Raw genomic sequence first — 24644 nt, forward strand, 5'->3', positions numbered from 1 at the left:
TAATTTTTTAAAAAAAAAACATACTATGAACAAATAACAAAAATAAGTTACTATAAACAAATTGAGCATAAAGTAATAAGTATTATAAATGAAATAATAACACATTTGGACAGTTCTTTGGAATTCCCAAACTGTTTTCATAATATGATTCTCAAAGAATACTTTAGCTAGGATATGTGAGAATTATTATGAACATTTTGTCAACAATGAAACAGAATAAAATTGTAATTATGATTTAGATATATCTAATTGTAGTGTGTGAGCAACAAAATGTATGAACAATACATTGCATTGCGTTGCATCTTTCAAAGTATAAATATGTTCTAAAATATTACCTGCTAATAATGTAAATGAAAAACATATACCTTAGGAGGGTACATTCTATTTTTTTTCAGGGTGTATGGGGAAGTAATTTAAGAAGTGGCTTAGAGGGGACAAAGAATATAAAATCCAATTATGGTTGCTCTTAAGCTTTCTGTTTGATTTTTAAATGTGTTTAAATTTATGGGAAATGGTATGTTTAATCCTCCTTGCTGATGCAAAGAATGATGTTGTCCTTCTTCCTGATTAATGCAGTTAAAGGGGTATTAGCCAGACCTTTGAAACCTCAGAAGTTCAAGCCTTTGTTTCTTTTTTTTTTTTTTTTTTAATTTTTTTTTCAACGTTTTTTATTTATTTTTTGGGACAGAGAGAGACAGAGCATGAACGGGGGAGGGGCAGAGAGAGAGGGAGACGCAGAATCGGAAACAGGCTCCAGGCTCCGAGCCATCGGCCCAGAGCCCGACGCGGGGCTCGAACTCACGGACCGCGAGATCGTGACCTGGCTGAAGTCGGACGCTTAACCGACTGCGCCACCCAGGCGCCCCAAGCCTTTGTTTCAAATAGGGAAATTAAATAGGAATCAAAATGGACTGAATCCATCAATTTGGGACGACCGTCAGGCACCATAAATGCAGGAAGCCCATGGTCATGACACAGAAGAGAAATGTGGTTTCTGGAGAAATAGAAATAGTGTAACATTGTACTCAGAAAATCTCAGTGGTTTTAACATTTTCCTCTTTAATAGTGAATTTTATACTATGAATAAATCAGAGTTTACTTTTTTTTTTTCTATTTGTGATTACACCTATTGAAGTAATCTGAAAGTCATGTTGTTTTGAATGCACAAAAAGAGGTATTTGGAATCAATTTTTCTAAATACCTAAAATATAGAAATATCACATTTATTTATTTATTTATTTAATGTTTATTTACTTTTGACAGAGAGAGAGAGACAGAGCATGAGTGGGGGAAGGTCAGAGAGAGAGGGAGACACAAAATCTGAAACAGGCTCCAGGCTCTGAGCTGTCAGCACAGAGTCCGACGTGGGGCTCGAACTCACAGACCGAGAGATCATGACCTGAGCTGAAGTTGGATGCTCAACCCACTAAGCCACCCAAGCGCCCTTATAAATATCACATTTATACCTGTATGATTGATTCCCCATTTAGTTTAACCGAGAGAAGACTATCAAGTCCAAAGACAAATCTTACCTAATGTAGGTTCTGTTTAGCAGATCTAGTATTCACAGTAGGGAATAGAAAGTCTTGTAAATGCATAATAAGACATTTCTCTACACAACTCCATAGGGCTGGAAAATATTATTTTCTTTCTTATATTATGTCAAGGAATACAAAAGATTCAGCTTTGTGTGTGCTAGGGGAATACTGTGATTAGACTTTATTTTCAGTGTCCCCTCATTTTTAAAATTGTGAAGCTTATTAAAAATTTTATATATATATTTTTACATTTATTTATTTTTGAGAGATGAGCGTGGGCAAGGGAGGGGCAGAGATAGAGGGAGACACAGAATCCAAAGCAGGCTTCAGGCTCCGAGCTGTCAGCACAAAGCCCGACACAGGACTCGAACCCACGAACTGTGAGATCATGACCTGAGCCGAAGTCGGATGCTTAACCGACTGAGCCACCCAGGTGCCCCAAAACATTTTATATCTTTTTTAAAAAAATATTTTTTCATTGAACCAGTCTAGATGCTTGTCTCATTTCTATACTTTTGTTATTTCTGTTACATTTTTTTATTCTTTGCTAATCTGGGGGAGCCTAAGGAAAAAATCACAAAACATAAATTTAATTTACCAACTTAACATCATTTCCAAGTCTGTGACGGGTGATTTTTGAAAACAGCTTGTCTAACATAAGACAATGAGACACTGTGTGAAATCCTTAGGGATGGTAGTTGGTTTTTAAATTAGTGAAATGTCTTTTTTTTAAAGGATACATTACCCTAGAGTGTGCCTTCTACAATACAAAATTACCACAACTCTAGTGAAAGCCCTTACTATTAAACCTATGCCATTGTTAACATAAAAACCTTAATCTTTTGTTCTTTATGTTTTGTGGAATTCGATGAATGAAATTAAAGTTTAGGAACTTTTTTTTTTTTTTAAATTATGCAACCACAAAGTCTTTAGACAATCCAGATGTCTGATTTTACAGTAACTGATCATTGTGGCTCAGATGGAGTCCAACTGCAGAAAGAGGCCTCCTCCTCTTTTCACATAGCACCTAGGACATGTACATGTAAACATGTATGCGCATAGAGTACACCTAGATTTTCCATAAATCACGTTATGTTTGACAATGAGTTTCCTGAACAGGATGAGGAAAGAACACAGAAACAGGAGACAAGTAGATCTCCTGAAATTATAGGAGGATATTGCACCTAGCAAGGTTATGAGAAACACCAAAAATGGATGTTGAATGTCTTCTTGTTTTTCATACTTAAACTGTTTACTTACTGATATTTAGGAATATCTCTTATGAAAATAGCCACCACTCTTCTGGGGGCAAAAATGAAATTCCCATTTTTAAGACTTTTTAATTAAAAATTTTTTTTTCTTCATGTCTATATTATCTTTCCAACTCTGAAAACCACTTTCAATCTATTTGGAGATTATATGTAGACACAGAAAAATATTTAAATAAAATAGTAAACTATTTAAGGATTCAAAAACCAAGGCTAGTTGTGTGAATATAGTATACTGCTTCTTGAAAAACTAGTATTATCAAATCTAATAAATTTCATGGAAATTAATTCAGTGTTTTAGTTGTGAGTTAATTTCTACAATAGACACATGCAGACAGACATGCATGTGATAAATTTAAAACACAGTTCTTTTTTTTTTCTAATTTTAACACTTGGATTTTGTGTTTTTATTGCAATTTGGATGTGAGTACATAAAGGTCTGGGGACTTATATTGATTCACCTGTACAATTTCTAGATTTCATGGGAAGGAAGGGTAGCTGGGAGTAAAGTTACAGAAATTCAGTTAGACCATTTCTAATATTCACTTTGATAAAATATATACCAAAAAATAGATGTTTAAATTTTATAATTCTTAAATTATTTATTCTTATTAAATTCTTATATAAAATTAGAATATAAAAAAGGGTTTTTTTTCAAAGAGCAATACAAAATGATCACTAAAAAGAGACCTAATAGCAGGAATATATAAATAAATGATTTCCATTGTTGTGTATCATTTAAATAATTGTTCCTCCTCTAGCAGTGTAAGGGGAAATGGACATTTTCTGGAAGGAAACTACACACTTTAATTTAATCTCTGTGTTTTATTCCTCTCCTGATTATTTGATGATGAATATACAACATAAATCTAACACAGGTATAAACGATATAAAACCTGAAGCTAAATGGTCTTCGTACTGATCTAATAGCAAAGGTTATCCAGTGACTCTGGTCACTGTACTCGCTCAATTTTCTTATCTGTAAAGTAGAGCTGAAAACATTGTTTTCCTTTGTGATGGAGTAATAAAAATGATCATAAAAATACCATGTATGATAAAGCACATGTATAGGTATTCTGGAAAGCTAAAAAAGAAGAGTTGAATTTAAAACACTTTAGGGGCGCCTGGGTGGCTGTGTTGGTTAAGCTTCTGACTCTTGATTCTGACTCTTGATTCAGCTTGGTTGTGATTTTGAGGTGGTGAGTTCCAGCCCCACACAGACTCTGCGCTGACAGCATGGAGCCTGCTTGAGATTCTCCCTCTTTCTCTGTTCTTCCCCCACTCGTACTCTCTCTGTCATTCTCAAAATAAATAAACTTAAAAAAAAGTAAAAAAAAAAAAAAAACTATAACCCTTTAAATGATTGTTATGCTCAGTTTCCATTGGTTAAATAATTAAAACTATAATTAATTTTTTTTAATTTTTTTAACGTTTATTTATTTTTGAGACAAAGAGAGACAGAGCACGAACGGGGGAGGGGCAGAGAGAGAGGGAGACACAGAATCAGAAGCAGGCTCCAGACTCTGAGCCATCAGCCCAGAGCCCGACGCGGGGCTCGAACTCACGGACCGGGAGAACGTGACCTGAGCTGAAGTCGGACCCTCAACCGACTGAGCCACCCAGGAGCCCCAAAACTATAATTAATTTAAAAAGAAATAATTTTCTGTATGTTACTGGGAAAATAAATCATTGCTAGTCCCCAAATCCTAGCGATGTAATTTTACATATGGTCATGATTTTGTCTGTGAAAAAGCCGAAGACAAATAAACTTCCACACCAGAGTAAACAGGTGGCAGAAATAATAAAAATAAAAACATTAGAAAATTTAACTTTCATAGTTATTGTAGCCTAATCTCATGGGATGTGAGAAAGTATTAGCATTTAAATATATTCATAAGCCAATTAAAAAAACACAGCTTTCAAAAGAAAATATTATTATATTACATATATTATTATATATTAGATATATTACAAATATTATATATATAATATACATTATTCAAAAGAAAATATTATATATTACATAAACCCACTTGATGTCCATCCTATCCTCTGCAACGAAAAAAAAATTTTGGTTTTCCATAAAAATAACTTCAAGTAACCTTCAAAAATTTTAATCATAAGTTTAAAAGGTAGAGTTTTGTTTCCCTAGAAAAAAAGTAATAGCTATTTTAGCATCAATATTCCTTTACCATAAGGTGCTTTACAAATATGTTTCTAAGAGCTTTTCTAAAGATAGAAATGAAGCAGATCAATATACTGGTTTAATGCTAAAAAGATCACAAATAAAATATTTATCATTTAAAAGCTAACTAGCCAAATCTAAGGGGAAAAATGTGACTGTATTCTCAAGAGAATAGTGGTTAATAAGTGATAGTATCCCACCTTAGGCTGCTGATAAAATAAATATGTTTACAGACTAATTTAATTTATTAAAATTATTTTTAAAAAAATTTTATTTTTTTCTTTAAAATTTTTTTATTTAAATTTTTTATTTTTTATTTAAAAAAATTTTTTTAATGTGCATTTATTTGGAGAGAGGAGAGAGAGTGTGCTAGCAGGGGAGGGGCAGAGAGAGAGAGAGAGAGGAAGCCAGAGAAAGAATCCCAAGCAGGCTCTGTGCTGCCAGCTCAGAGCCCGACACTGGGCTCAAACTCACGAACCACAAGATCATGACCTGAGCCAAAATCATGAGTCGGATGCTTACCTGATTGAGCCACCCAGGCGCCCCCAGACTAATTTCACTTTAGATGGTCTATTTTTCCCCCCAAAATCTCATTTCTTTAGAATTTTAAAATAGCAGAATAGTAGTGGTAGTAGTCATGTTGCCAATACTTGTTAAATTTTTACCTAGTGCTGGGCAGTAAGTGTTAGATGTATTAAGTACATTAATATATTCGCAACAGTCTTTTCCAAAAACCCCGAGACCTAGTTTGTGATTACTGCTGTTTCCGTAACCGTCCTCATTTGAATAAAGTGGCATCTCAGCCTCAGAGAAGTTAGCTGCCTCACCCAGGGATGTACAGCCTTATGTGATGGACCCCAGGTTTAGTGCATTGGAGTGAAAAAGCCAGTCTTTTCATACCTAAAAAAGGTAAATGAAAATTTAGTAGATAGATCATCATTGTTCTGTGGGATTTATTGCCTAGAGCCTTTCTGTACGTGAGAGGAACCTAACTAAAGTGGAAAAAGAGTGACCTTGAGCCAATATATTCATAGGGGCTCATGCCCAATCAGACACGTTATTTTTCAACTCATCTTTTCTGAGCTTTGGTTGATGAATCATATAAAGCATAGCAAAATGAACTCCTACGGATTTTGAAAAAAAATTGTCTTTATATGTAATCAAAAAAGTTCATAGGTGAATTGTCTTTATTATACTCTAACTGTACATTTCAGGTAAGAATCATTTACATTTGAAAATGGATAATAGAAGAAAATGTGTAACATGAGTTTTTCATTGTTTCATTTTTCATTATTGTTTTCATATGTTTCAAGAAAGCATAGTTTGCTTAATATATTATTTTTATAGCATGAGACACTATTTTTTTTAAAAATCTTGCATATAGCCCTATTTTCAAAAATTGATAAATAATATTTAGAATCTCACTCTCCATGTTCATATTGGAACTTTGCGGGAAAAACAAAAACAAAAACACGAATTTCCCTTGGTTGAAAAATGCTTTGCTCCCTTTAGTTTTTCCTCAAAGTGGTTTCATGTAATAAGAGAATAGTTCTGTGGAAACTACTAATTTCTCTGGATCTTAGTTAGCTAGCTCAGTTTTCCTAAACCATCACTACCTACGTAGTGTTAAAATTTGGTGGGTGAAGAAGATTCTGAAAATGGCATGGAAAAATTATCCTTCCTCCAACACAATTATGTGTTTGTTACTGTTTCTCTTTATCAGAAATAAAAGAACTATGATAAAAATTATACTTTTGTTGGGCATGAGAGGTGCAATTTGCTGATTCAATACTTAAGGAATTCTCATCTGCGACTTCATGGAGATGCTTAAAAGTACCTACATATTCTAGCACTGGTGAACTGCACAGTCGCCTGGGGAAAGTGTCAAGAATCAAGTCATAAACAGAATTAACTTTTTACATAACGTGTATTCCCTGAAGGAAAAAAAAAAGATTAAATACATGTAGTTGTGAGACTCAGTCATTCTGCAGAAAAATAAACCAGGATTCAGACAGGTGTACCATAATTCAGTACCAACTTGATTCAAAATAAGAACAATCATAGTGATTCCGTTAGAATAAAACTTCTTTAAGTCATTATTAAAATATTACAACCTAATTTTTAAAACTATAACTTAGAAAACCTTTGTTTTACATGTGTATTTTTTTCCAAAGTGGTTTTCACAAAACCAAGTCTGTCCCTGTGCGTTATTCGCATTCCACACCACTCACATATTTGACATGTCATTATGCTACTGAGGAGTAAATGTGTTTTATCATTAAAACAGATCATTGTAATTTTATAATGTTATGTAAGCAAATGCTAACATAATTGTGCTGATTCATTTTGAATAAGTCTCTAAAATTGTCTTGTGACAATCTTATTTTCCCTCCAGGTAACACACAGTATGACCAGTTTAATCTGTTTCCATTGTGCTTATTTGTGTCCCAATACGGTTATAACTGTGTAGTCTACCCTCATATTCAACTACAGGCATGAAACACTTGATTCATTGTCACCACCACTGCTCTCCTTGCTATTTCTACTCTGTCAGCATATTTCATCCTAGTCCCCATCACCTTTTTCATGGACTCTGTACGACATTCAGGAATTCCTGCAACCACATGCCAAGGAAAAATGACTCCCGTCTTCCCCTACCTTCCCATGTTATATTCCAGAAAAGTCATAAGTACAATAGCTCTGTAAAATGTTGCCTCTAATCTAATATGATTTGTTAAAATATTAACTGAAAAAATACAAGTAAGCCATTTATTCTAAGATGATGATTTTCAAAGTATTCACATACAGATATTTTAAAATGTATTCTCTGTCAAAACAAAGTGCTTTGAGCACACAGAATTTGCAAGTTTAAGACTTAAAACTAAAATAATTCCATATAGAACATTTATTTAACCCTCTCTTACAGTTAGGGATGTGATAAAATTCATTATCTTCCTCTGAGGAAATCAAAAAGTACATTGGAAAGAAGAGTTACTTGAGAGGTTTGTTTTTTTTTTTAACCTAAATTAAGTTTGAAAAAATATTTCAAGTCATTAACATGTCAGTTGCTTAAAATATTGTTTGAACGCCGGAGAATGGTTCCCAACAATTATGAAATTGAAACCTGCCAGTGACTATCACTTTTTCCTGTCTCTTTGGTTATGATTAATTTTCAACATAACTGTCTAAACTTTTCTGATTTGGAGCTTAGTAAAAGTTTTGTTTTTGTTTTTTTTTTTTTAAGATACACTTTTTAATGGTCTTGGGCTTGGAGCAGTCATCGGCCTGGGAGTTGCGGCACTCTTGCTAATCCTGGTGGTAACAGACGTCAGCTGTTTCTTCATCCGACAATGCGGGTTATTGATGTGCATCACGAGGAGAATGTGCGGGAAGAAAAGTGGCTCCAGTGGGAAGAGTAAAGAACTCGAAGAAGGAAAAGCAGCATACCTGTGAGTATCAGACATTTGCACCGAATTCCATTACACAAATGCTACAATTGAGCTTGAATACTTCATTCAGTGACTTTGTTTTCCAAGTGAAGAGCTTGACCATAAGACTGTTGGGCACGGTAGTGTCTGCTTTCTGATCTTAAACGACCTTCAATATGACATGTTATAGAGCCAAGTGCTTTTGAAAACAGACTATTAAAAATTTTTTTAAATGGGGTCCACACAAAAAAATAGATGATTTAAATACAGATAGAAAAAATAAATAACTATGGATAGAAAGATACATAATGGTATAAATGCATTTGTGATTTCTTCCACCATTTTTCAGTTTATGTTGAATAAAAGAAGGACATCAACAGCAAAAACGTGGTTAAACTGAGTAAAATCATAAATTATGACAATTCCTACAAGTGTATGAAGTGACTCCGTAGAGGTTTCCAGATTGTCTGTATAGAAATATTCTATGTGCCATGCAATACATTATTGCAGATTGTGAATTTACTCTCAAGTTTTGATCAAAAGATGATTATATGTTAGAATTTGGAGCTCTCTGAGGCATCTCAAACAATTAGACAGAATATAAATTCCACGAAAATACACAGAGCTGAATACTGTAGACTCCTTTGAATACAACTGAATACATGACTGTACTCCTGAATATAAGCCTCTTTTGTCATGTAAAAGAGCAACTAAGAGATTTTAATACTTTTGTTTTGTTTTGTTTTGTGTGTCTTTTAATAGCTTTGTATCTAATTTAAAAAGTACAAAAGGCTCAGTGAAAAAAGACATTGGAGAGGGCCACCTGGATGGCTCAGTTGGTTAAGAACCCAGCTTTGGTCCAGGTCATGACCTCATGGGTTCTTGAGTTCAAATCCCACATTGGGCTCTCTGCTGTCAGCCCGGAGCCCGCTTTGGATCCTCTGTTTCTCTCTCTCTGGGACCTCCCCGCTCAGGCACTTTCTCTCTCTCTCAAAAATAAAAAGAAAATTAAAAATAAAAAGTTGGAAAGCAGGCACACTCACATATAAACACACAGTGTTTATGTGTAGATATAGGTGTATTTGTATACGTATACATATGTGTGTATATTAAACCCAGCAATCAAAAATAAGCATTCTTAAGAATTAACATTTGCTTTACTTTTTAAACTTACAGTTTTTCTGTATGTGGTTTTCTAATAATTCATTTGAATTTTTTTTTTTTTTTTTTTTTTTTTTACATTTTTTTTTTTTTTTTTTTTTTTATTTTTGGGACAGAGAGAGACAGAGCATGAACGGGGGAGGGGCAGAGAGAGAGGGAGACACAGAGTCGGAAACAGGCCCCAGGCTCCGAGCCATCAGCCCAGAGCCTGACGCGGGGCTCGAACTCACGGACCGCGAGATCGTGACCTGGCTGAATTCGGACGCTTAACCGACTGCGCCACCCAGGCGCCCCTCATTTGAATATTTTTAAACAGACAAAAGAGGTGAAAGAATTTTATAGCAAACACCCATTTAGCAACCACTTGGGTTCTACAGAAATATTTTGTTATATTTCTCTTATTATGTATTTTTCGATCCTTTATCCATTATTTTCTTTTTGCCTTTCAGAATGCATCAGTACACTTAGCTCTTACACAATGCAACTTGCCTATCATTGCATACCGATTTTATGTAAAATTTGCATAACACAAAATGCACAAAATGTTCCCTTAATGAATTTTAACAAATGTTTATATCTGTATAACTCAAGACTTATCAATTTCAGAAACTTAGCATCATCCTCAAAATTTCTGGGACCGCTGGGTGGCTTAGTTGATTAAGTGTCTGACTCTTGATTTCGGCCCAGGTCATAATCTCTTAGTTTGTAAGATGGAGTTCCATGTGGGGCTCTGCACTGACAGCATGGAACCTGCTTGGGATTCTCTCTCTTTCTCTTTGCCCCTCCCCCACTCACTCACACTTGCTAGCTCACTTCCTCTCTGTCTCTCAAAATAAATAAACTTAAATTTTTTTTTCTCTCGTGCTTTTACCCAAACAGCACATACTACCCCACCCCTGCCCAGGCAATTACTATTCTGATGTTTTCACCATAAATAATTTTTAGCTGTTATAGAACTTGATATAAATGGATTCCTGTAATATTTACTCTAATGTGTCTGGCTTCTTTCATTCAGCATCACATTTTAGGATTCATTCATGGTGTTACATTTTTCAGTAATTCATTTCTTTTTAAAGTTGAGTTATTTCTGGGGTACCTGGGTGGCTTAGTTGGTTAAGTGCCCAACTTCGACTCAGGCCATGATCTCACAGTTTGTGAGTTCAAGCCCCCCACCAGGCTCTGTGCTGACAGTTTGGAGCATGGAGCCTGCTTCTGATTCGGCGTCTCTCTCTCTCTCTGTTTGTCCTTACCCTGCTTGCGCTCTATCTCTCTCTTTCTCTCAAAAATAAATAAACATTAAAAAAATTAAAGTTGAATTATTTCTATTTGTTTTTCTATGCATACATTTAGGCAAGTATGATCATGCATTAATTTCTAGGCTTAGCAATATAGGAGAATCCACTCTGCATGGCTGCATTGTTTTTGCTTTTTTTCTCCACACCTGTTTCAATCCTACTAAACAATTTGTCTATGACCATTTCTTATGGATACCTTTTAAGGGATATTTTCCCTTCATGGGATGCTAAATTAGATAGCTTACATTTTCATTTCAAAAACATTAGATTCATTTCACAATCAAAATGCCACCTGCTTACTTGTTGGAAACAGAACACAACAAAGGACAAACAGAAATCAGGCTCTACTTCAGACTTGAATGGGATATTAATGTATGTCAGAGTAAACATAGTGGGATCTATTCACTATCCAGTATCTCTCACTTTCCTTATTAGAACATATTTTTCTACCTTGCTGTGCTTCTACATTGTCTTATTAACTAAATAAATATATACCAAACTTTAGTTTATTTTTCACATATTGAGAAAACAATGTACTATATAACATAATTATACATATATACATATCACACATGTATACACACACACATAAGTCAAAGCTGAATTTTATACATCTTCGTTTTTGGTGACCCATTGAGCAAATATGTACTGGATAAATACAAGGTAACAGGCACTTCTGTACAACCTAGCAATAAAATGGTGACCAAAGCAAATACGATTTGTATTCACATGAAACTCTTGTTCTGATTTACCAAGACAGATAATAAGTACTAACTAAAAAAGAAAGTGTCTAGTAATAATAAGCACTAAAAATAAGCACTAAGCACTAAAAAAAAAAAAAAAAAAAAAACAAGAAAGAAAAAAGGAGTGGCAAAAAGGAGTGACTACAGATAGGGTCATGAAAGGTCTTGCAGGGGAAGGGAACATTCTAGAAGGTGGAACAATTAATACAAAAGTCGTTGAAACAGGAATAATCTTACAATGTTAAAGGCCAAATGAACATGAGTGGTGTGAGGCCAAGAGGGTCTGGTGCGAATGTCAGGCTGGAGAATTATCTAGGTACCAAAATATTAAATCTTCAGTCAAAGTAAGGAACATTGTTATTTCTTTTAATAGAAAGCTCCTGAAAGTTTTTAAAGATTACTTTACTTGTGAAGAATGAATTACTCAAAGGTTGGTGGTGCAGAGGAAAGATTTAGAACCGGAAAGACTGAGTGGGAGGGTCTTGGAATACCACACATACAAAATTAGTCTTTTGGACCAAGGTCGTAGTACTACAGGCATATTAAAATGTACAGAATTTAGATGTAGCTGAGATAGAGTCAACTACTATTGACTGATTTGGCTTTAGAGTGAAAGAAAGAGAGAAATCATGTTTTTATCTTAATTAACTGGAGAAATATTGGTGACCGGGTGCAAAACAATGAGGTACATTCAAATTCTGGTATTTATTTTTATTTCACTCCATTAATTGGTATTTTTTCCATCAACACTTCTGTTTGTAAATCCTGCTGAGTTTAATTAACCTTAAAGATTTGGGAAGACGAAAACACAGGGTTCATTCCATCCTTGTTATCCATCATAACTTTTAATATCACCATTTCCTCTGCCTTGGGAAAAGAGTTTTCAATGCCTATTCAAAAATTCGTTGTACAAATCTGTCAATACTTTATTAAATATTATAAATATTATACAAAATCATGATGACAAATAGAATATAACTGATTGGATGGATTGGCTCCCTACTGACCCCTAAACGTGATCCAAAGCATTCTTAGACTAACACTTTTATGTTATCACAATTATAAGACTGTGCAGATGTATTACAAAATATGTTAGTTACACAGGGTGTTCTTTTTTAAAGATTATCAAGTTGCAGAAAAGAAAAATTAAAGTCAATGTCATACAGAATGACATTCATGTAAAGTTCTAGAATATTCCTTTGTTCGCCTCTTATAAATTTAAATTAAACTTACATTTATCTTTCATTCTCATTATTTATCTAGTAAAATGGTGAATGATTTTTATTTTATCAAACACTACTTCTACTCTTGTTTACCCAAGCATTAATTTATACTAATAAATATTTATTCAATACCTACATAATCAGGCACTATTCAAAGGCCCAGAGATGCAACTGTGAGGAAAAGCAAACTAGTCGCTTCCATCATCTAGCTTTTAACTCTGCTGGGAAACACATTTCAATGAAGAAACAATCAAATAAATGAGGAAATAATTTCTGTTATATATGCTATGTAAGAAAAAAAAAAAAACAGAAAGAATTTTCCTGGTCAGAAATACCTGAGCAGGTTGTAAAAGAACTAGCCAAAGTGTGTGTGTGTGAGCGCCTGTGTGTATGTGTGTGTGTGAGAGAGAAAGAGACAGACAGAGACAGAGACAGAGATAGAGAGAGACTGTATGTGTGGAAATGGCTTCTCAATGGGCAGAAAGAGAAATACCCAAATCCATCCCCTTTTTTGCCACATGAGAAAAGAGAAATACCTAACTCAGTTCACTTCTACCATCCTGACCCTCTTAATGGGGGGGTGGGGGGGAAATCCAAGAAGTCATTGTGAAGGTCAGCCCAGGGGTACAGACTTACTAAATGACAGAGACATAAAGACAGGATGATTGAATGCCCCCTCTCCACATCCCACTTTACCATCACATTAGTGGAGACCTGTGTTTAGCAGTTTCTTCTGAGTAGTACATCATGTCCCAGTATCAAGAAAAAACTCGAAGCAAAAATCATTTTTGAAGAGGCGAGCTAGCATCAGGCCAGATTCAGAGAAAGCAGGGATGTCGGAATTATCAGACAAACACTTGTTTTGAAATATATGATTAATATGGTGAGAGCACTATAGGACAGCATGAAAGAAGAGATGGGCCATGCAAGTAGAAAGATGGAATTTCTAAAAAATAATCCAAAAAAATATGCCAGAGATCAAAAACATTCTAATAGAAATGAGGAATAGATTAGTAGACTAGACATGGCTGAAAAAAGAATCTCTGAGCTTTGAGAAGATCTTAATAGAAAATACCAAAAACAAAACAAAACAAAACAAAACAAAACAAAACACCAAAACAGAACGGAAGAAAGACTGAAAAAAAAATCTAAGAACTATGGGACAACTACAAATGGTGAAACATATGTATAATAGGAATACCAGAAGAGGAAGGAACAGAAATATCTGAAACATTAATGACTGAGAACGTCTCCAAATTAATACATGGCATGAAACTGCAGGTGCAGGAAGCTCAGAGAACATCAAGGAGGGCAAATACCCCAAACAAAACAAAACAAAACAAAACAAAACAAAACAAAACTGTACCTAGTCATATAATTTTCAAACTACAGAAATTGAAAGATAAAGAAAAAATCCTCAAAGAAGCTGGAGGAAATAAATACTGTATCTATAGGAAGTAAAGGTAAAAATTACATCTGACTTATATACACACACTGATATGTACACATTCATATGTTTATGTGTATATCTATTATTGCAGTTTCCTCACATAGCAATGCAGCTTCAATAATGTACCTTTTTCAGCATGTAAATTTCCTGATTCATTCTTTTTATTTATAGGTAATATTCCATAGTATCAGATACCATAATGCATTTACCCACTTTTCTTTCGCAGCAATTTACATGAAACTTTCAATATTTTATCATATTGAAGTATAATATACTGTTTTGAGGTTAACTTTCACATAAATCTTGTAAATGTACACTAACTCCTAGATATGGGATGTAGATCAAAACTGAAAAATATTGGCAAACTACCCACAAAAGTCTATACCAATTCGTACTCTTGATTTTTATTGAGATAAGTAATATATATTTTGAGATATATAATCTATATATAAATAATATATATTTATATATTGAGATAAATAATATATATTGAAATAATATATATTTCTCTACAGCTTCTCAAATATTAAATATTATCAATTTTTTATTTTTGTCAATATAAGTGAAAGATACCATTTAAAATATGCATTTTTTTTTCTGATCCAAGTTAAGCTGAGCTTACTTAATTTTGCTTTGGTCAACTTATTTCTTATGGGAATTTGTTATTCATGTTCTTTACACATTTTCATGGAGTCGTTTATTTTTTCACGGAGTGATTTAACTTTTACCTAAAAAAATTTTTAAGTGTATTTATTTATTTATTTTAAGAGAGCGAGAGGAGGAGGGAGGGGTAGACAGAGAGGGGGAGACCTGGAATCCCAAACAGGCTCCACATTCTCAATGCAGAGCCCAACACTGGGCCTGAACCCTCGAACAAGGAGATCACAACCTCAGCCAAAATCAAGAGAGGGTGCTTAATTGACTGAGCCACCCAGGCACCTCTCAATTATTTTTTAATTATATAATTTTTTGATTTGTATTTGATGTTGTATTTGTTGCAAGTATTTTTCCCAGTGTATCCCAAAATTTGGGTTTTGCTTATGATTCTATTAGTTATATGAATCTTTTCATTTTTATTCAAGAACTGATGAATTTTTATAAAATATTTCTTTCTTGATGTGCTTGTGCTTGGAGATATTTTCATTTTGTTTTCCTTTAATCTGTTGAAGTTACAAGTGTTAGTAATGTATTCCCAACATAAATCCTACTTGCTCTCCCAGGATAATGAAGACGGTTATTAATTAAGTGCTGCATATAGGCCCCATTTTAAACACTCCGAAGAAATTAGTTTGGTGTCTCCGTTTTACTGTACAAACAACAGGACACGGAAAAGCTTGTGCAGTGAGTTAGAGCTATCAGTTTGGCTCCAGGGAACATGTCTTAACTACTCTGCTGTACTTGTCATTTTCTGCTTAATAATCAGTTCTAGACACATGGCTGGAGTGTATTCATTTTTTATCAGTCTATACATTGTGAAATTGTCTATAAATTGTGGCATATACTTTTATGCCAATTCAAACAAAATATTGCCTTGCCACTTTTTATAATTCTACAGTAAATATAAGTCATCATTCTGGTATCACTTCAAGTCAAATTAAAAATAATTTATATACGATAGGAATTAGACTCATGTAAGTTATGTGTGCTTCAGATATTTTCACCTAAGGTTAAGTAAAAGATGCACTTTATACTCCTTGCAGTATTTATTGTAATAGAAAATATTGGAAATAACCTAAATGTCAGTCAGTTGGACACTGGCCAAATATATGGTGGTGCATATACACATTGGCATAATATGCACTATGAAAAAGAAAGAGGCAACTCAAACTGTTCTTTTATAAGCTCACACTAATGTCTAGTGTCACACTAAACAAAAAGGCAAAATTAGGGGCACGTAGGTGGCTCAGTCGGTTGAGCGGCCAACTCTTGATTTTGGCTCAGATCGTGATCCCAGGGTCATAGGATCAAGCCCCACATTGGACTCTGCGCTCAGTGTGGAGCCTGCTTAAGATTGTCTCTCACTCTGCCCCTCTCCACCACTTGCTCTTTCTCTCTAAAAAGAAAAAAAAAAAAGAAAAGGCAAATTGTATTCAATTCTTATGTACCATTTGTGTGAAAATAACTACCTGCTTTTTTACGCATATATGCTAGTATATGTATAGAAGGGATGTCTCTGGAAAGCAATATTTAAAAACGTAACAGTGTGGGGCGCCTGGGTGGCTTGGTCGGTTAAGCGTCCGACTTTGGTTCAGGTCATGATCTCATGGTCTATGAGTTCAAGCCCCGCGTCGGGCTCTGTGTTGACAGCTCAGAGCCTGGAGCCTGTTTCAGATTCTGTGTCTCCTTCTCTCTCTGCTCCTCCCCTGTTCATGCTCTGTCTCTCTCTGTCTCAAAAATAAATAAACGTTAAAAAAAAATAAAAATAAATAAAAAAAAATAAAAACGTAACAGTGATTGTCTCTTTGATAGGGAACTAAATATCCGGTAAACAAGGAATGGTGGGGAGGTATACTTTTCTCTCTCTATCCTTTTGTAGAATTCTATGTTACATGAATAGGCTAGCTAGTTAAACATTTTAAAGATCATTAAAATAAAAATAAGAGGGCACCTGGGTGGCTCAGTCGGTTAAGTGTCTGACTTCACTCAGGTCATGATCTTGCAACTTGTGGGTTTGAGCCCCTCATTGGTCTCTTTGCTGACAGCTCAGATCCTGGAGCCTGCTTCCGAGCCTCTGTCTCCCTCTCTCTCTGTCCCTCCCCCACTGGTGCTTTCTCTCTCTTTCTCTCTCTCTCTCTCTCTCTCTCTCTCTCTCTCTCTCTTTCTCTCTCTCTCTCTCTCTCAAGAAAAGAATATATATATATAAACAAAAATAAGGATTTTTAAGACAACTCACCATTTCTCATTGCTATTTAATTTCCTTTTAGTAGTGTTTATTTTATTTCTAGTTTGAAGTTGTTTGTTTACATAGTATTTTCAATAAGGAAGATATAATTAAAGTCAAATTCACTCTTTTCTATTTCATCGAAACCCATATATCTTCACCTATTGTTAATATAATTAAAAATAAAAGCCAGCCTTTCGAATCACTTTTTTGCTCAGAATCATCAATGACCACATTTTTTCAGAGTATCATCCTCTGTGTCATCAAAAGCATTGGTACCATGAAGAATTTTTTTATTTTTTAATTTTTAGTAAAGTTTAATTAATATTTTGAGAGAAGGAGAGAGAGCATGCTCCAGTGGTGGAGGGTAGAGAGAGAGGGAGAGAGGGAGAATCTTGAGCAGGCTCCAGGTGTCAGTACAGAGCCTGATGCGGGCCTCAAACCCAAGAAATGTGGAATCATGACCTGAGCCGAAACCAAGAGTTGGATGATTAAGGGACCAAGCCATCCAGGCACCACTCATGAAGAATTTTTTAAAAGGATCAATCGAAGAATAACAACACCAGCAAACAGAACAACATAAGACTAAAATTTAATGGTGGTGGACTCTTTAATCATCTTTACTATTATGTAGGTCTTGTTTACATCGAGCCCCTATTCGGAAAATGTTGCTGAACGTGTCTGAATCACCATTTCTCCCAGGCATTTGTATTTTAGACTTATAAAGAATTCTTCACTATTAACACTAGCCGATAGAGTTCTAGATCTTCTTCTATTTTTACTGACATCCACTCTTCGGATTTTGATGTGTATGTATGTGAGAGACCTACATACTGAGAGAAGAGTGATATCAAATGTGCCACGTGATCAAAAGTGTTTTATCATTCTTAATACTTCCTGTTCAAGTGTCAGCACGTGTGAGGTCTGTTAAATATTCGTGCCATTGTTGGGGTTTTGTTGTTTGCTTTGTTTTGTGTGTACTCCTAGTTTACTTGATTCTTAACTGATTTTAACGTCATATATCTGCCATTACAGTATTAAATAGATTTAATGTATCCAGAGTTCCACATTATATCCCTCCCTCACCTTGAACCCCTGACAACCATTGGTCTTTTTGTTTTCTCTGTAACTGCTTTTTTCCCAAATATTATGTAATTGGGGTTACACAATAGATAGCCTTTTTCAGATTGGTTTATTTTGCTTAGCAATATGTATTTAAACTTCCTCCATGTCTTTGGGGCTTGATATTTCATTTCTCTTTATTGCTTAATAATATCTAAATGTACAGATATACCACAGTTTGTTTATCCATTCACTCTTGAGAGACATCTTCATTGGTTCCCATTTATAAAACTTCTATAAACATTTATGTGCAGATTTCTGTGTGGGCCTAGATTTTCAATTCATTTGGGTAAGGATGTTAGAGTACAGTTGCAGGATTGTGTGGTGAGACCATGTCCCTGGGTAGAAGACCGCTATCTCTTTCCTGACATTTTGTTTTGTTTTTTTTTTTGTTTTTATTTTTGCTTTTGGATGTGCTCCATCATGATAATCTATATTATGAATGCATCATTTCTAATCTTTACATCTCATTTTACTCTTTATCATCACTGAATGCCTTCCTTGTTTTTTTGTTCATATTTTGAGGTATGAGACTTTGCAACAAACTTTATACTTTTCACAATTATGAACAATTACACTTACTCTCTTATTTTAAAAATCCAATAAAGTTGGCATGGATTTGAAATTACAAATGAAAACATCACGCATACATGTTATAATATTATTATTATTTAAACTATTTTATTGAAAACATATGTTAAGTCAATATATATTATAGTTAAAATCATTCATATAAATTCATAGAGGCATTTAAAACAACAAAATATATAAATTTTATCTTCCAAATTTTAATATAAAAGCAATATTGCTGATGCTATATTTCAAATAAAAAATTAAAACATATGGCTAGTTAGGGGAAAAAGCTACTTCATGTCATAATTTTATTTAAAAATATTTTTTTAATTTATTTCTCTAAATAAACTGCACAATCACATTCAAAATTTGGACTTTTGTATAACAGTTTTGATGAGAAAAAGCATCTAGACAAAATGGAATTTCTTCTTTCTACTTTTTTCTGAGTGAAAATTACATGATGAATTTAAATGAAAAAATTCTTAGGGATATTCTTTTATTTTTAATATTTATTATTGAGAGAGAGAGTGAGAAAGCACAAGTGGGGGAAGGCAGAGAGATAGAGAGAGACACACAAAATCTGAAGCAGGCTCCAGACTCTGAACTGTCAGCACAAAGCCTGTCACGGGACTTGAACCCATGAACCACGAGATCATGACCTGAGCCAAAGTCAGAGGCCCAATCCACTAAACCACCCAGGTGCCCCTTTTTCTTTTTTTAAAAATGTGTTTAATGTTTATTTTTTAGAGAGAAGGCACATGTGGGAGGGAGGGAGAGAGAGAGAGAGAGAGAGAGAGTGTAGGGGAGGGGCAAAGAGAGACAGAGAGACAGAATCCCAAGCAGGCTCCACACTGTCAGGGCAAAGCCCCCAGTGGGGCTGGATCCCATGAACTATGAGATCATGACATGAGCCAAAGTCCTATTCTCAACCAAATGAACCACCCAAGGACCCCCTAGTATTCTTAATATGAGCATGCTGGATTTGAGGAAGGGATTAGTGGAGGTTCTAAACTATGTTTCATAATGCATCTATTTTTTCATTATTTGGGTAAGGTGTTTTGTTTGGTTATTTTTCTAGGAAAGATGGATCAAAAGAACCAATAGTGGAGATGAGAACAGAGGATGAAAGAATTACTAACCATGAGGATGGGAGCCCAGTAAATGAGCCAAATGAAACCACACCATTAACAGAACCTGAGTATGTAGCTTCAAATGCTTAATTATTTTTCGATAAATATTTGTAAAATGGTAGCATATATTTACAATAATATCATTTGTGGAAAAGTATTTCTCTTTCAAAGAAAATACATGTGAATATTAAAAATCCATTTTCTACCGAGACATTCCACATAAAAATTTTGTATGGATGCCAGAGAAAATCTACTGTTCAAACATACAGTTATAATTTGATGTAAAAATGTCAAAAAGCTGGAAGGTTTTAGAGATGGATTTTCTTACACATATGTTACTCTTTAAGAAAGTAATACTTTCAAATGCATTTTTAATTTAAAATAAAAATTAATAGTGTGAAATACACAAAAGTCTACTTTAAAAAGAAAGATTATTCGTTAGGAAGAGGACTAAATAGTGTTATATTGTCTATCATTTTAATGTCTATATAGGAAATGGTGCTTGCTCTCCATTCAAGATTATATTATTTACTTCTTTCTACACCTATCAGAGCTCCGTTATAGCCATAGCAGATATTTCAATTCAAAGATGATGAACATGTGCAAAGATGATGTTCAGGCACATAAAAGTTAAAATGATTAAAGCCAAAGGCATTATTAAGCAGTGATAATAGTATTCTATGGAATCTATTGGATACTAACAAAAGCAGGGCTATCACATTATTCTTTAAATACTGCTCATTAAAATGACTTTTAAATTTTATTTTTTTTATTTTTGTTTTTTTTTGTTTGTTTTTGTTTTTGTTTTTTTAAGGATCCCTTTTTCTTTAGCAACAAACATTCCCTTGCAGAGAAATTTGATTTAGGCTTCTCATCCTAAATCTAAAGATGAGTGTTGTCACAGGTGAAGAAAATAACTTGTTTCAGAAATCCCTCCTATCTACTCTCAAGGGGCTGAAATAATTACAATTTAGAGAAGTACAAAGCACTACTCTGCTGCTAAAATTTCAGTATAAATCCTCAGGTCATGTCAGTGACTGCATTTAGAGATTATTACCTTCTATATTGAAGTTTACTCTTGTAGAGGCAGCTTTTATGTGGTGGGTACTATAGGTTTCCCCATCAGAAATCAGATGTATTTCAAATGAAGCAAAATACTACACAACAAAACAAATTTCTATCTATTAATGAACACATTCAATGAGAGATTGGTGTGTGTGGAAACTAGCCAAGAAATGTTAAGGACTTACAGTGTTATAAAACACTGTAAGCGATAAATCACTATATTCTTCTCCTGAAACCAAGACTACACTATACATTAACTAACTTGAATTTAAATAAAATCTTGAAAGAAAGAAAGAAGAAAGAAAGAAAGAAAGAAAGAAAGAAAGAAAGAAAGAAAGAAAGAAAGAAAATCTTTAAACTTCAAAAAAAAAATTCCAGCTAAGAATTATCTTACACGTGACAGGGGTATGTTTTGCGAAAATAAAACAAAAACAAAACAAAAAAAGATGTTTTAAGAACTACTCCAGTCCTCAATTATTGAAAAGAAATACTCAATATAAAAATAATAGAATTAACTATAATCTAATAAGAACAATTTAACAGAAACGTAAGTAGTGAAAAATTAGATACACAGATATTCATCGTCCAAGAATTAGTCGAAGACACTGGTGAATTACAAACTTCATAGGTAGTTCTTTAAGTAAGAGATATGTTAAGCATTATGCTAACCATCCACGCTCTAAATTTCTCTGTTTCGCTGCTAGAAGTGACCCATTGTTTTTATCTTCTGTTGTCCATGTGTGCAGTACTTGGGAATGGGAGAAGGTAAGAAAGGTAACAGCACTATTTATAATACACATAGAAGAGCCCGCCCTCGTGGGTACAAAGTAGAAGCTATTTCATTCTCAGCAGTGAGCCGTAGTAGTTTTTACCTGTGACTTACTTTTGATCGGTTAGTTTTCACATAATAGCTTTGATCTTCAGAATACAATGGCTTGCTCTTCTCCTTCAAAAATAGAAAAGAAATTATAAGTAAATCCCAGAGAAACTAGTATAGTAACGTTCACTACCCCACAAAATGGCGACGTTAAGTATAGAACCAAATTTGAATTTTTGTTGTTGTAGAAAAAATATTTTGTCAAGGGAGGGAATTTGACCCCCAAAGTTATATACACAAGGCATAATAGTAAACCAACTCAAGACTGGTAGAAAAAACTGTAAATCTTACATAATTGTCATCACAGTAAGATTTGTGAAGCTGTCTTAATATTAAGAAATAAAGGTTGTTTTGCTTCATAGGTTATAATTGAAAACAACTCTCAAAAATATGCTCATAGATGATACAGAAATAATACAAAAAATAATAGTGGAAAGAGACCAATTAAAGAAAACATACGCAGTAACTGTAGAAAAGTGAGAAAATGCTGAAATATATTTACTTTCACAAGTTCCAAAGAATAGAGCTCATTCACCCAGCTTTTGAAGTTTAGATGTAACAATATGGCAGCGGCTATTCATTGCTTTTATCTACAAAAAACAAAAACGAAAAACCCGATTTAGGTACTAGTAATTCATCTAGTTGACATATAAGATTATTGGCTTTTTGAGATTCCAAACAATTATATTTTTCATATCAAAAAGTGATTACCAAATCTAAGCCACCCTATGGTGAAAGTTTTGGTACATCTAAATCCACAAGTATATTGTTTCATTCATCACTCTGCAGTATGTCAGATCTTTAAAATAGACAATATTGTCTAATTATTTACTTATTTTTCTATCAATTTGCTATTACTAGAACAAATCTTTTTTTTTCCATTCTAATAATTGTCAATATTTCCTTCTGTAAAACAGTAACTTAAATATTAAGAAATACCACATAAATTGCCTTAGAAAATGAAGTTTATTATTTTTCTATTTTCTTCCAGAAAATTGCCTTTGAAAGAAGAAAATGGAAAAGAAGTCTTAAATCCAGAAACTATAGAAATTAAGGTTTCTAATGACATCATCCAATCAAAAGAAGATGACAGTAAAGCATAACACCGAGATTACAGAGGCTTAAACAACACTACAAAGAGCATTTGGATTGCAGTGACCCTATGACCAAAACTATTCCATTGACCTTAATTTCTTGGGAAACTTCTAGCTTGGAATAGCTTGTACACATATACATATGATGAAATATTCCTGCCCATGGTCCATTACCTTTTGTTGTTGTCGTTGTTATTGTTGTTGTTTATTTTTTTATGAATTTCAATATAGAGACCTGACTGGCACCACCTCCTGGGTATCAATTTAATTCTGTGATTCAAGTACTGCAATTTGTTATACAGCTGAAGTGCTCTGTTTCTTAAGAACTATATATTTCATCCAACAACCTCTCCAACACATAGGGGTTTAAGAAAAAAAAAAAAAAAAAAACACGAAAGAAAACAAAATCTTTGTGAGCTAAATGTGTAAGAAAGCCCTGCATGTTTTTAATCTTATCTTGGGCAAATAGATTATTAAAGTGGATTTCAGTTTAAGATGAAAGCAGTTGATAAAGGTTACACTTTTTATCAGGAGAATTTCAGGGAACTTGGGCTTGAAGGAGCCAGTTATCTTTAGCAGATATTAAAAATCGAGAGAAACTTTGGAAATTTCTTTTTAAGTTATAATTACAGTGCTATTTCAATGTTCATTTTTGATAGACTAAAGTGCCAGATTAAAATTGTTACCCATCTGAAAGAATATTTGTGTGTATAATTAGATTAGAAAGATTCCGTAAATCTCTATCTCTTTATATATGCCATAATCACTCACTATGGATTACACAAAACAATAAATGTATTGCAAGTGAAAATAATATTGATTTCTGCCCTCAGCTTCAAATAAAGTAAACTGAAATGGTAACAATATCAATGTTGTCTTGATATATTTATAAATCTGTGATTATCTTTTGCTTTTTAAATAATTTTATCAAAAAAATTAGTCTTTAGTGTTCAAATACTTTAAACTCAGATACATTTTTTTGACCATGATTTTAAATAATCTTTGTTTAAAACTTTATTTTGCGAATGTTATAGGTCAGTCATTAAATGTAATTGGCAAACAGAAATTAAAATCCTTAGTGGTTAAATTAAGAAGAAATTAACATTTAAACATTCCACAAAAGTGTCAGTGATAACCGACTGAATTGTCACTGTTTTTCTTTCGGATGTTGTAGCTAGAAGCCATTTTAAGGTTTTGATAAGCAACTTTGGTTGGAGAAATTCCTTGGCTATTCAACACAGTGTTTCTAACATGACTTGTTAAGGCCTATACCAGAATAAATACTTATTAACTTCCAAGCTATGCAAACTCCCAGAGGTAAAAGCCTGAAACATGATTTTCACTTATATGGGAGGTAAAATAAATGTATTTATGGTTGGTTATAAATATACATACCAGTTGGGAGCAGGTTTTAAATTATTTCTTACCCTAGAGAGCAAAAGGTTTCTTTGGGCCCTGTTACATTCTTAATCTTTAATATTTCAGGTGGTATTATGACTCAGATCCTGGCTGGTTGGGGAATGCGTACCAATAGAACATTGGAGGAAAGTTTCCACAGTGAGGAGCAACTTGCTTAGCATGTCTCTCTATAAAGATAATTTGATGAATATT

General features: G+C 33.8%; 1 protein-coding gene across 2 annotated transcripts in view; it reads left to right on the forward strand.

Annotated features, from left to right (window-relative positions):
- NCAM2 (neural cell adhesion molecule 2) overlaps positions 1–23899 on the forward strand; it is a 529034-nt gene extending 505135 nt beyond the window's left edge. For both annotated transcript variants that reach the window (XM_058731784.1, XM_058731785.1), the window contains 3 exons: positions 8236–8440; positions 19946–20065; positions 22931–23899. In XM_058731784.1, coding sequence (XP_058587767.1) covers positions 8236–8440; positions 19946–20065; positions 22931–23042 — 437 coding nt within the window. In that variant the 3' untranslated portion in view covers positions 23043–23899. The remainder of the gene's footprint in view (positions 1–8235; positions 8441–19945; positions 20066–22930) is intronic.
- Positions 23900–24644: the final 745 nt, after the last annotated feature.

The sequence above is a fragment of the Neofelis nebulosa genome, chromosome 5 (genome assembly GCF_028018385.1).
Source record: "Neofelis nebulosa isolate mNeoNeb1 chromosome 5, mNeoNeb1.pri, whole genome shotgun sequence".
Taxonomy (NCBI): Eukaryota; Metazoa; Chordata; class Mammalia; order Carnivora; family Felidae; genus Neofelis; species Neofelis nebulosa.